Source organism: Canis lupus, chromosome 33 (assembly GCF_048164855.1).
Source record: "Canis lupus baileyi chromosome 33, mCanLup2.hap1, whole genome shotgun sequence".
Classification (NCBI taxonomy): domain Eukaryota; kingdom Metazoa; phylum Chordata; class Mammalia; order Carnivora; family Canidae; genus Canis; species Canis lupus.
This window is the reverse complement of record NC_132870.1, coordinates 17,346,036-17,359,340: the sequence shown is the minus strand read 5'-3', so window position 1 is coordinate 17,359,340 and position 13,305 is coordinate 17,346,036. Positions and strand designations below refer to the sequence as shown.

Below are 13,305 nucleotides of genomic sequence, written 5' to 3'. Positions count from 1 at the left end.
AGAGTCACATGCTCTACTGAATGAGTGAGCTAGGCATCCCTCTATCACATTTAAAAGGAAATGTCACATTCCCCCTTAACCACATAAAATACAAACATGGCTGGTATCCTTACTCTTTTTGTCACCAAGGTAACCAACACACACACTCTGCTGCTCAAACCAGGGTAAAATGAAGAAATACACTGTGCCACACATTAGTATGCCTTCACAATGTCTCACTCACTATGTTATACAACACTTAATACTTCAGTTAAGCTCCGCTGGCTAATAAAGGTTGATAAGAAAACACAGTGAGTCTCCTGGGGGTGAATTTTACTATGTCCCAAAGCCATAATGAACAGCTCATAATAGTCAATCTCCTTGTCATATCATTTAAAGTGAGCTAGAAAAGAGTGGGATTTGAAATCCCACAATATATCAAGCTCCAGGAGAAACTCCAAAAGTAACAACCTTGAATCTATTCAATGTGATTTGCTCAAATTTTTCTGAAAGTCTATGAGAGGGCAATATGCCAAACACTGTTCAACAAAAAACAAACAAAATCTTTCACGTGTAATTGGAAGTAATATATTAACATTGAGAGGAAATCTGCTTAAAGACAGGAAATAAATTTTTAAAAAGAATTAAGAAACAAATGATAGAGGTAATTATTAATCAAAACTCTGAACAAAAAAATTCGAAGAACATCATCCCTAGAAATTAATGGTATTATTTATAGAAGAGCAGTATATTTTTATTTCATATGTTCTCATGCAAAATTGGAAAGAATGAACCACTTAAAAACAGAAAATCCTCCATTAGACTACCTGTGATTAAGCCCTATAAAAAAGGAGAAAAGTGGAAATAGGCCCATCTGATTAGAAAAGATCAAAGTCTGTTGAAATGTGTGCTAGCACGGGTATAAGGAAACCAGCATTCTTATATTGTGGGTAGGAGTATCTCTACAGAGATATTTGGCAATATCAATTAAAATTAGAAATGTATATAATTCTTTGACTCAGCAATTCCATTTCTAGGAATTTATCTGGCAGATATGTTCATGTATATGCAAAAAATATAAATGCAAAAACTACACTTCAGTGCCAGTAAAACTAGTCGAATAAATTATGATAAATCCAAACGGTGCAGCGACACAAAAAGAATAAAGATATACTTACTCATTCGTCATTACATGAAGAAAACAAAACACAAAAAAAAAGTATAGTTTTTAAGGATAATGTTTGTGTTGAAGAGGGGCGGGAGGGATACACATATATATACATTTTTCTATATAGATCATCTCTGAAAGTATGCACAAGAAACTGTTAACCCTGGCTGCTTCCAGAAGAGGAAATGAACAGCAGGACAACAGGAGGCTCTCCTTTATATGTTATTGTATCTTTGGAATTTCAAAACATATGAATGTATTACCTAAAAAGAAGCATAAATTAACCAAACCTTAAAGGAGGAAAGAGTGAAGGGTTAAGAAGAATGCTTGGGTACCAAATGTGACCCAGGGAATAAGTGCTCCCACTGTGGCCTTTTTAAAATTTCCTCTTTTCTCTTTCCATCTAAATTCCCTCCTGTTAGCTTTCCCAGTCCATTTTACTCTCCTCCATGGAGGCCTATCAGGTCATGTGTTAAAACTATCTAGTCCTGCTGGGAGTACTAAACGCCAAAGAGGTCGATGGACTTTGTTCCAGTAATCATCATAGAAAATGAGCATCAACATCAGCTGTAAAAGAAATGAGTTATTTACAATAGATAATTCCACTTAACATAAAACAAGGGGAAAAAAAAAAAAAAAACATGGGGAAAGACAGGGAAGTGAACATATGATTTTACAATACTATAAAAAATTCTTCCAGACCTATCCTTAAACACTCATTCAATACTGTCTGCTCTGTCTTTTCATAAGTATTACCTAAAAAAAAACAACCAAAAAACTTAATAAAAACAGGGTTCCCATGCTAGAAAAGTGATTTTCCCACTTTGTAATTTCAAAACCAAACCTGCATTCCCAAGAAGGCTACAGAGTAGCTCTGCACCTAGAATACCTAAATTAATGGTCACCATGGTCACTACTTATTAATTGCTTAAACTCATTTTTTCAGGGCAGCTGGGTGACTCAATCAGTTAAGTGTCTGTCTTCAGCTCAGGTCACGATCCTGCGATCCCAGGAGGGGTCCTGGGATCAAACTCTACATTGGACTCCCTGCTCAGCGGGGAGCCTGCTTCTCCCTCTCCCTTTGCCCTTCGCCCCCTTGTGCTTGCTCTCTCTCTCTCTCAAATAAATAAAATCTTTAAAAAAAAAAAACTGATTTTGTCTCTTTTCATTCCTTCATGTCATTTATTTGCAAATGTATACATATATTAATAATTCACATGCCAGGGTCTTGTTCTGTCACATTTTATATTAATATTTCTGTATCTCAAAATTTAAATAAAATACCTAGAATCTCACCAACTAAAACTGAAACATAATTATCCCTTATAAGGCACCAAAGAAACCACCCCTTTTTTGTCCAGACCAATATTTGCTTCTAGATTAACTAATTCCTATCAGAGTTTTTCCTCCATGTGGTTGTAACTGGGGGAAAGGCTATGGCTAGTCTCATGGTATATGAGAATCTGGGTAAGAACTACTGAAAAGAAGATATTTTGGACAAAGACAACTGGTTAACTGCATAGTTAACCAAAAACTATCGTAAAGAAAAGCTCTGTCTTCAAAGTTCTCAAAAATTACTGAAAATAAGTCTACAGTCTTCAATATCTTCAGTTTAAGTAAATGTTCTACCTAATTCATGAGTACATAAAAAAGTTATGTGAAAATCTCCTTTACTTAGGTTTAAAGTGTTATTCTTGGGGTGCCTGGGTGGCTCAGTCAGTTAAGTGGCCAACTCTCGATTCTGCCTCAGGTCATGATCTCAGGGTCCTGAGATCGAGCCCGGAATCTGGCTCTGCACTGGGCTGGGTGTGGTGTGGAGCCTGCTTAAGATTTTCTTTCTCCCTCTGCCCCTTCAATGCCTCACCCCCACCCCCTGCTTTTACACTCTCTCTCTCTCTAAAAAATAAAATCAAGTGTTATTCTTACTTCACCCAATCTCCAATATTATTTCCTCTATCAGATACAGAAGGCCTACAGACCAGTAAAATCCCTCTTATTTTAACAAATAACTTTCCAAAATGCCCAACATTAATTAAATTCTGAAAAATCAAGCTCCCCTTTTCTAAAACTACTAATTTACAACAAAACACACTGATAAGATCTTTCATTTATTTACTAATAATAAGCCAGAAAAACATTTTCAGAAATATTTTGAAATTCCTTACCCTTATGACCACAATGATAGAAAATCGCCACTTAGGAAAAAATTGGTCTCTGTGCCCCAAACAAAAGGTAATTAATATTTTAAAAGCAGAAGATGAACATACATATGAAATATACATTATATAGTTTTACAAACTAAATCATTAACTTTCCAACTTGGCATAATGACAGGGTAGTTGGAAGGGAATGTAAAAGAAAATACTCAACAGCTTAAAATTAACAATGGGCCCATTTATTCAAGGTAGGATGGTTCTCTCATTTCAGCTTGAGAGGACTGAAAGTCTCTTTCTATCCTCCTCTAGGAGGTAAACTCCGCAGCTGGCCTGTCTGGAGAATCACTCAACTATATTCATAACTTTGCTCAGAGTCCTTTGCTCAGAGTCCACAATGGCAAGAAAGTCTTCATCTTCACTTTGCACTGAAAACCATCACATAGAATTGTTGACTCTGAAGTGTTCAAATTTCCTTTAAGGATCATTTCAATTAATTTCTCCTGTAGGAAGCTGAACCCACAAATACAAAAGATATATGCCCACTGAAACTGAGAAACACTTACTGTAACTTCATAATTTCATCAAATATGATGTGACAGGTCTTATGTCTTGTGACAGGTCTTACGACCATGTAATAGCACTGTACTTATTTCTTTTCTCTGCAACCTTTGTGCACCCCAATACTTTGTATCTTCTTAAATGGTTTCTAGGAAGCACTCCTATAACTGCTGCATGAATGAATTCTCGGCAAAATGTTTCACAGCTGTCTTTTCTCTGTTCTGTCTTATACTCCCAAGTCAAACTCCATACTCCAGAAAACAGTAAGTTTCTTTCTCCTTTCAAATCCAACTAAAATCTTGTCTGAGATGGTAACAACGAATCCTCTTCTAACTCTTGAGAATCAAAATCATTCTTTGTATTAATACTAATTTGTATTAAAATACCTGGCCTCATTTTTAACTATTAAAGAAACAATCTAGATGTGTTTGTGGAGAATTAGGAGATCATCTTCAGGAAATCCAAATAAGGACATTTTAGGGAAAAAACTCTAACATCATAAATCAGAAAACAACACACAGCAGAGTTTTGCAACTTTAGGATGCCATACTTAAGACATGTTATTCACAAATATATAATCCTTCCTGTATTTCCATCATGAGGAAAGTCAACTTGCCAAAATATGGCCTTGAATTGTGCAAGAAGTCTCCTATTTCTTCTTATAAAATATACTGGCAAAGACCAATAACCCACACTGCTCCAATGAAACCCATCCCCACATTCCATGGCTTCAAGGCATTTCCATAAATACAGGGTCATAAAAAGGCAGCCTATAAACTCCTGTAGCCAGCACTACATTTTAAGAATAGGAAACTGAAGAGAATGACATGTGATTATATAGTTACAGTAATCTGAGGATCTTTTTTAAAGTTTGCAGGAATTACCAATCTCATCTTAGAAACCTACCTCCTAAAAAAGAATGCAAAAATTATGCATTATAGATAATAGGCAAATCCGTACAAAATGTTAAAATTGTATAGTTTGCAAAAAACCTGTATGGTTTGCATATTTTAACGCACAAAGTCATATCCAGCATATTCATACACTTGTTTGAACAAAATAGCATGCTATCATGCTAGTAACAACAAAATCTCAAGAAAACAATGCTTAAGTCCCAGCCAATGGCCTACTTATCACAAAAACATTCCCTGTCACAGAGTTCCAATGTTATAGGGAACATAAATAGCCCTGTGGAGTTCAACATGGCATTACATGACCAGAGCATGCTTCTAAACTCTAAACATAAACATGGAGGTTCCTAGCTAAGCACAAACTTGTGATTTTTTTCCGTTTTCAATTCCAGTAGACTCTAAGTAAAAAAAAAAAAAAAGACTACATTACCCACAATTATGGGGCATTTGATATTTCAAGACTAAATTTTTTTTTCTTTCTAATTTTATAATAATATATTAATAATATTACAATGTAATAATATTATGGTAATTATAACTAAGAGAATACCATGTGCCAGACCCTAAGAATTTCATACATATTATTAAAATAATAAGAGAATCACTAAATTATATGTTTTTAAAGCATGCTGTCAAGTTTTAATTACTTCTTAGGCACATGGGTGGCTCAATAGGCTAAGAATTTGCCTTCTGCTCCTGAGACAGAATCCACATCCAGCTCTGCCTCTCCATCTATCCCACCCCCCTGTTTGTGATATATCTCTCTGAATAAATAAAATCTTTAAAAAGAAAAAAAAAGGTTTAATTACTTCTTGACACTATTAAACAATCCAGTGACCACAGAAATACATCCCAATAATTTTACGTAATTAAGGCAAACTAAATACAACTAGGGAACTAAGTAAGATGAGGTATAATGTTACTAATCCTACTACAACAATATAAATTAGTTATTAGGCATGCATCTTTATTAGGCAATGTTACTACTAGGCATGTTTGAACTGAACCACACAAGGGGTTAAAAGTAACTACAATGAAAGCCAACAGCCTAGCAGCACAGTTGAGCCAACATTCCCTCCACTCCTCCCCTCCCCTTCCCATCCTCTCCAGTCCAGAATGAATTGCATGCCCCACTGCACAAGGCCCAAAAAGGTCACAGGAGATGGCAGAGACTTTTGTAAGAGAACAGAAATAACTCAGCAGCTTTGTTACCGTAGTCTCTTTTAATCAGTATGTTCAAAATCCTTTAATTAGCACTCTGTCTACACAAGGAAAGCATTTCTTCTGTGCCAGGGGAGGGCACATATGTATGTACACAGTGTTCTGTTGTATCAGCATCTCAACATGGAGCTAGGCCTCAAACTGTCTGCCAGGGAACTGAAGCACAGAAAACTTTTTTAAAGGCATGGTATCACAAAATTTACACATTATATTTGCATTTGTTACCAAACAACAAAGTGATTATTTAGTTTGTTTCACTAGATGTCAATTTGTTTGACTTTTTTTTCCAGCAAAAATGGTGCATTTTAAACTAAACAATAACTTTCTATAGTCTATTATCTATAAAGATATTCAAACTTAATATAAAAAATGTTAATAGAACATAAAAATAAGACATATTCAAATATCATTCCTTCCCTCATAAGAGATCTTCAGTAAGAGAAAAAAAAAATTGCCTTGCTCAAACAGGAATAAATCATAAGACATATTTTCACATGGATGCTCTCCATTTAAAATCTCATCCAACCATGAAGTCCTAAAACTTAGAGGCTGGATTACATATATGTATTTCCTTATAAACTCTGATTAACTGGAATCAAGACAGAAGTTGGTGCTAAATTAAAATTAACCTTTAAAAAATAAAATAAATTGTTTTAAAAATCCATGGCCAAGAAACAAGGAAATCTCCATTAGTAAACAGGGATTAGCAGTATTTTAGCAGAAATTTTCGAGTGTTACAAACATTTTTCTTTTAAAATTAAGTTGTATGTATATTGTAAGAAGCAGTATATGTACATATATTTATACACATAAATAAACAAAACAACAGACTCCTAAATACCTGATTAGAGAAACAATCTAATTAAAGAAACAATCTATAGATAAAATTTATTATTAGGGAAGCAGGATAGCATAATTGCTTGAAAGCCAGCTCTTCCATACCAGCCATGTGAGCTCATAACAGTTTTGTACAATGGGCATAATACCACTATTTCACAGGTTGACATGAGAATTAAATGAGATGATGCACATAAAACATCTGGCAAAAATCCAAGTTTCCTGCCAAGGCTGTCAGGGGGTGGAATAGGAGGTATTTTTGTTCATTGCACAAAAGTATAAATTGGCACAACCTACCAAAATTGTATATGTATTTGTCCATATATACATACATATGTATATACGTATACACACACACATACACTACACACACACATACACAGCTGGCCCTTGAACAGCATGGGATTTGGGGCACTGACTCCTCCCATACAGTTGAAAATCCACATACAACTTTTGACTCACTCAAAACTTTACTAGTAGCCTACTATTTATTGAAAGCCTTACCGATAACATAAACAGTCAATTAAAACATATTTTGTATATATTGTATTTTTACAATACTGTAAACTAGAAAAAAGAAAATATTGAGAAAATCATAAAGGAGGGACACCTAGGTGGCTCAGCAGTTGAGCGTCTGCCTTCTGCTCAGGGCGTGATCCTGGAGTTCTGTGACTGAGTCCCACATCAGGCTCCATGCAGGGAGCCTGCTTCTCCCTCCACCTGTGTCTCTGCCTCTCTCTCTGTATCTCTCATGAATATTAAAAAAAAAAAAAAAAAGAAAGAAAGAAAATCATAAGGGGGTACCTGGGTGGCTCAGTCGGTTAAGCATCCAACTCTTGACTTTGGCTCAGGTCATGATCTGAAGGACTTGAGAGCAAGGTGTGCACAGCACTCCATAATTAGCAGTCTCTGCTTGAGATTCTCTCCCTCTCCCTCTGCCCCACCCCCTGCACTCACACAAATTCTCTCTCTCAAATAAATAAATAAATCTTTGTTTAAAAAAAGAAAATCATAAGGAAGAGAAAATACATTTACAGAATTGCATATATAGTTGTCGGAAAAAAATCCCCACGTAAGTGGACCTGCACAATCCAAATCTGTGTTGCTCAAGGGTCAACTATATGTGTAAAAATTATGTTTATATGGTATCTACTACAGCACTGTTTGTAATAGCAATACTGGAAACAATACACATGCCAGTCCTTCATGGAGGACTGGCTAAATAAATGCTACTTCCCTAAGAGAGAATTCTATACAGTTGTTTAAAAACAAAACCTCTAGGGAAAGTTCTCTGTGGTAAGTTGTTGAGGAAAAACAAAAGACATGAAACAGTGTGTATAACATGTTACCATATATGTAAAAGGGGAGTGGATATTCATATTTATTTGTCTGTGGAAAAAATAAAAAAGCCCTCTGTAACATTATACAAGTAATTGATAGCAAGAAGAAAGTAAAACAGTGCTTGACACATAGTCAAGCCTCAAAAAAATACCATCATCCATGAAAACATATCCTTAAATTGTAAGCACAGAATACATTCAAACTAAATCTGTAATGAGGTAAACAACCAAATCTCAATTATTTATAAGCCCATTATCCAGGAGATCCAAGCCCTAGATTCTTCTTCAAAGGTAAGTAGCCTTTGGCAATTTTACTGTTGACTGTCATCTTCACCAAAAGGGAGTTGAGGAAATAACACTAAAAACAGTCATTTTATTTGATATTGATCAACACTTTTTTAATTAACAGCCTTTGGAGTTGAAAGGAACGATGAAAATCCCATAGGGCAATCTTTTAATATTACATAGGAGGTCCAGAGAATTCCCCAAATTAGTGACAGTTTAAAGATTTGAAGTTTGTCCTCCAAATACTTTCCATTTCCCAGTAATAAGATGAGGGAAACTGAAAATAAGCTTAACTGAAATCAGTTATCCTTGCTAAATTCCCTCCCCTCCACATCCTTTATTACACATAACTAAGTTTGCTGAGATCAAATCCCATAAGCAATTGTAATGAGTACAGGTTATCCAGAGAATTCAACAACTCAGCCCTGAGGTTTCCAAGACTAAGCATTGAATGAACATCTGTAATAAAATCTGTGAAGTTTGCTTACACTAGAGATTGTCAGAGGCATGTTGAAATCCTTGCCACCTTGCAGCCGGAAACCCCAAGGAGCTGGGCCAACCAAGGACACACTGTAGTTGCTCATGGCTCTACCAGCTCAAAGTCCAATTCCAAAAAATGAAAGAACCTGTGAAAGAAAATTTGATGGTTAACAAAAATGTTTATTTGAAATCCTATTACATATTTAAATGTATTTAATATAAACTCAACTAAATTATGTTCAATATTCTGTTTTGGGGGGATGAGAAAATATAGAGGTTTAAGTCTATATTAAGTTCTCACTTCAGTCTTTTCAGAAAAAGGAATCTATGAGCTAATATACAAATTCTAAACTGACGCCAATTTCCATAGTCTAAAAATTCCATATCAGAATCTATTTCTAGACACTTGATCAGTTTTACAACTTGCTACAGTACAATTTGTGGCTTTCTGCATACAAACTTTAACTTAAAGTACTTTTACAACACTTCATTATACAGAGGAGAAAGAAGATTTTATTTCAGGCTTAACTCAAAATTTTTTTCCCCTCCCTTCTACCTCATGCACTCTTTAGCCTGCAGCTGGCAAGAATCCTTAAATTCTAAGCTACTCTCACATATGAAAAGGACTGCAAATCCATAGATTCTTATTCATGCTTTCCACATACAAAATTCTATAAAGTAAGTTGTTTCTTAATGCACAAAACTATTCTCTCCAATCATAAATTACAACTTGTATTTCCTCTTATAGGAACATGATATTTTCCACACTTAGAGCAATATTTACTTTTCCTTTAGACAGGCAATGATAGGCAATATTCTAGCATTTCAATGAGAACCCGCTTCTTGTTTTACATACACACCACATCAGGCAAGGTAAAGAAAAAGCATTAACCAGTGAATGAGACTGACTAAATAGGGTAGGAATTTAAGGTTAATCTTAATGCATGAAAGGGAACTGGAGCTTTAGAAAAAAAGCAGCACTTCAGTGCTGTCTTTTTTGTTTTGCTGTAAGTACACCCACAATGACTCTCATGGTTGGACTTTTATATAATTAAAAGAAGTGTGGGGACGCCTAGGTGGCTCAGCAATTGAGCGCCTGCCTTCAGCCCAGGGCTTGATCCTGGAGTCCCAGATGGAGTCCCATGTCAGGCTCCCTGCATGGAGCCTGCTTCTCTCTCTGTGTCTCTCATGAATAAATAAATAAAATCTTAAAAAAAAAAAAAGTGTGACTTTGAGTTTGGTATTGGTTGATGTGATGTTTATGTGTGGTGGGAGAAATTGGAAGAAATGGATATTTTCTAAAATGTAATGCTATGAAACATTTCTCTCTTCAAAAATATTAAAGGGCAGCCCTGGTGGCTTAGCAGTTTAGCGCCGCCTTCAGCCCAGGGTGTGATCCTGGAGACCCAGGATCGAGTCCCACATTGAGTCCCACATGGGTTCCCTGCATGGAGCCTGCTTCTCCCTCTGCCTGTGTCTCTGCTCCCACTCCCCCACCCCGCCCCCGTGTGTGTCTCTCATGAATAAATAAATAAAACCTTAAAAAAATAAAAATATTGAAAATACAACAGATGTATAATTTAATAATCTTAAAACCATTGAAGGCACACTTGCTTGGACAATCTGTGCTGTTGGACTAAATCATCACCTTATATTACTTACATTAAAACATTTTTCCATTTTTTTAACCCATTCAAATCTTTGATCCCATTACACCAAATTAATATTGGCAAATGTACATATCGAACTACTGTGTATAATAAAAACAAACAGATTACATCCTCTAATAAGGGGGAAATGAGGCAAAACTTTCAAGTCTGGCTCTTAAAGAAAAATTAAACCAATAAAAATCTACACTGCATCTAACCAGAAAAGAAATGAGCTTTTACACTGGCATGGCAGGACAAATTCAGGACTGATGTAATATGCACAGGGCCCTAAAAGACCCACTGGCCATTCCAGAAGTCAAACTGGTAGATACATATGAACAAATAAGTAGAAAAATTAAAGAGCCATACATAATTTAATTGCTTTCCTGCCGTAATAAAAGATTTTCATAGAACTAATAAAGACCGCCCTGACACTGGAATTCTATGATACATATCAGAAGTGTGTAGAGCCGACAGATATTTCACAGGCAGCTTGCCCCCTCCTTTTTTAATCTTTAACTTGCATCAAGCGAAGAATGTGGAAGTTAGGCTCAACTTCTTCCGTCCCCATTATTCCCTACAAGAGAATGTATGTAATTTATATATCAAACCATGTACATACAACTTCCCTTTACTTGGGAACTCCCTTCCTGACCTACCTCGTTTATTAGAATTGCTAGCCCTGGCAAGGTCATAGCCGCACTACAGAACCATGTCATTTCACTTCTAGTATTCCCCCTCGGCTAGCTTCACTTGCCTTAAAAAACATTCTGATCCCCAAGCAATGGTAATATCCTCGCTGTCCTTTTCCAGATCTCCTCCGTCTGGTTATTAGTGCCCAAAACTCCTCCTGAAATACTAAGCAGGCAGGAAAGAGCGAGCAGCCCATTCTGCTTTCGAACACGAAGGAAATGTTGGACCTTCTCTACACAGCTTGGGAATTTTCTTTGGGGCAAAGTCTAAACAATGTCTTCGCTCTCTCACTTGGGAAGGAAGCTTGGTAATTCCCACACTTCTAACCACCCCCCACCCCCCCACCCCCCACCCCCGGCTTCTTCGCCTCTTCGGTGAGCGGGAAGGCGGAAAGGGCAACTCACAGTGACAGGAACGGTCTGAAGAACAAGCAGTATCTTGCGATTCTCTTTTCCCAAACTGAGGGAGAAAACGGAGACGGAGCTGAAGAACCCAAGCTACGGGCGCGCACACTAGGAGAGGAGTCGACCAGGCAGTTTTCCAGAAGAGGTTCACGCCTAGCCCCGTTGGCCAAATAAGGCTCCGGAGCGGGCCGTTTCCGCGGCGGGCAGGTCCGACGCCCTCACGGTCAGGAAGGCGGCCTTGGGAGGGGAGCTGGCGATCACACCCCGGACCTGCCCTGCCCTGCCCTGCCCTGCCCTGCCCAACGCGGCCACGAATTTTCGCTCCTCTTTCCCCCCTTCCTTTATCCACTTCTGTCATCGAACGCACCGAAGGCACAGCCTCAACAGAAGTCCCAACAAGTACTCGAGTATCAACAAATCTGGAGATTACCACAGATTTTTTTTTTTTTAAAAAAAGCTTTCTTTCAGGTCGCACGGCAGTCTGCCCACACGAGTACTCAATTTTTTAATATCTGAGGGGAAATAAACACGTCTCAGGAGCGAGAAAGCAAACAAATAAAAATAACGCGCCTTTCGCGTGGAGCCCCGCTCCCCACACGCCACGAGGTTCGTGCTTGACGTGGGTGCGCCCAGGGGTCCCGGCGGGTCCCCGCCGCCGCCGCCGCCGCCGCCGCCGCCGCCGCCGCGCTCGTGCCGGACCACCCGGGCTCCGGGAACTCGCAGCGCTCGCGCTCTGGCCCTGCGGCCGCTCCCGCGCCGCCCTGCCCCGGAGCTCGTCTTCCCACGCGGCTCTCACCTCAACCGCTCCGGCAGGCACCTGAGGAGCCGGCCCCGCGCGAGGCGCGCCCCCTCCTCCTCCTCCACAGCCGCGCGGCCCCCCGCGTCCCGGGCGCAGGGAGACCGCTTCGCGCCCTCCTCCCTCCGGGTCCGCATCCCCGCCCGGCGGCCACTCACCTCGAGCCCGCAGCGCCGCCGCAGCCTCCGCAGCCTCCGCAGCCTCCGCCTCAGACGCGCGCTGACAAGTGACTCGGGGTGCGCGCGCCGGCCCCACCGCCCCCGGGGACTTCCGCCCTCTCGCACTCCCCGGCCCCGCCCCCAGGGAGGACACGCCCCCCCGCGCTCCCGGCCCCGCCCCCAGGCGGGGACACGCCCCCCGCGCTCCGGGCCCCGCCCCGGCGGTGCAGGGCTGCAGCGGCGGTGCAGGGCTGCCCGGGGCGGGCGGAGTCGGGCGCGCGGGCGTGCCGAGGCGCGCTGCAGCCGGCGCCGGAGAACAATCGAGCTACCGAGTTTCGGTGGGAGTAGTCAGGGGATTCCGAGCAGTACCTGGCAAAGGTACGCTCCGCGTGTCTGTTTTGTAACGGATGCTTTTCTCTCTCCAGAAATGAGTTGGCAAGCAGTTGTTCCGGCTAAAAATAGAAGGGGGCTTTGGATAAATCCCTAGCTATGCAAGTTCAGCGGCTACTGCCTGGTTTTTGGAGAGAGCTTTACATGCCCTAAAAGGTGCAGACCCTGAAGTTTACGTGTCAGGAAGGTGGAAACCGGTAACCCGTAATATCTAGAAGCTAAATTCTGTGATCACACCAGAATACAGGGATAGAGAGCAAGGGCCAAAAGCCGTTTAACC

The 13,305-nt window shown here is 39.6% G+C and overlaps 1 protein-coding gene across 26 annotated transcripts in view; it reads right to left on the bottom strand.

Moving 5' to 3' along the window:
• Positions 1-12,797, bottom strand: part of PDLIM5 (PDZ and LIM domain 5) — a 211,660-nt gene extending 198,863 nt beyond the window's left edge. For 11 of the 26 annotated variants that reach the window (XM_072810239.1, XM_072810245.1, XM_072810240.1 and 8 more), the window contains exons 1-2: positions 12,636-12,780; positions 8,944-9,081 (exon numbers count right to left, since the gene is read on the bottom strand). In XM_072810239.1, coding sequence (XP_072666340.1) covers positions 8,944-9,039 — 96 coding nt within the window. In that variant the 5' untranslated portion in view covers positions 9,040-9,081; positions 12,636-12,780. Of the gene's footprint in view, positions 1-8,943; positions 9,082-11,681; positions 11,921-12,635 lie in introns of those variants that run through there. The other 15 variants (XM_072810246.1, XM_072810248.1, XM_072810257.1 and 12 more) reach the window with 5 other exon arrangements.
• Between the last annotated feature and the right edge of the window lie 508 nt (positions 12,798-13,305).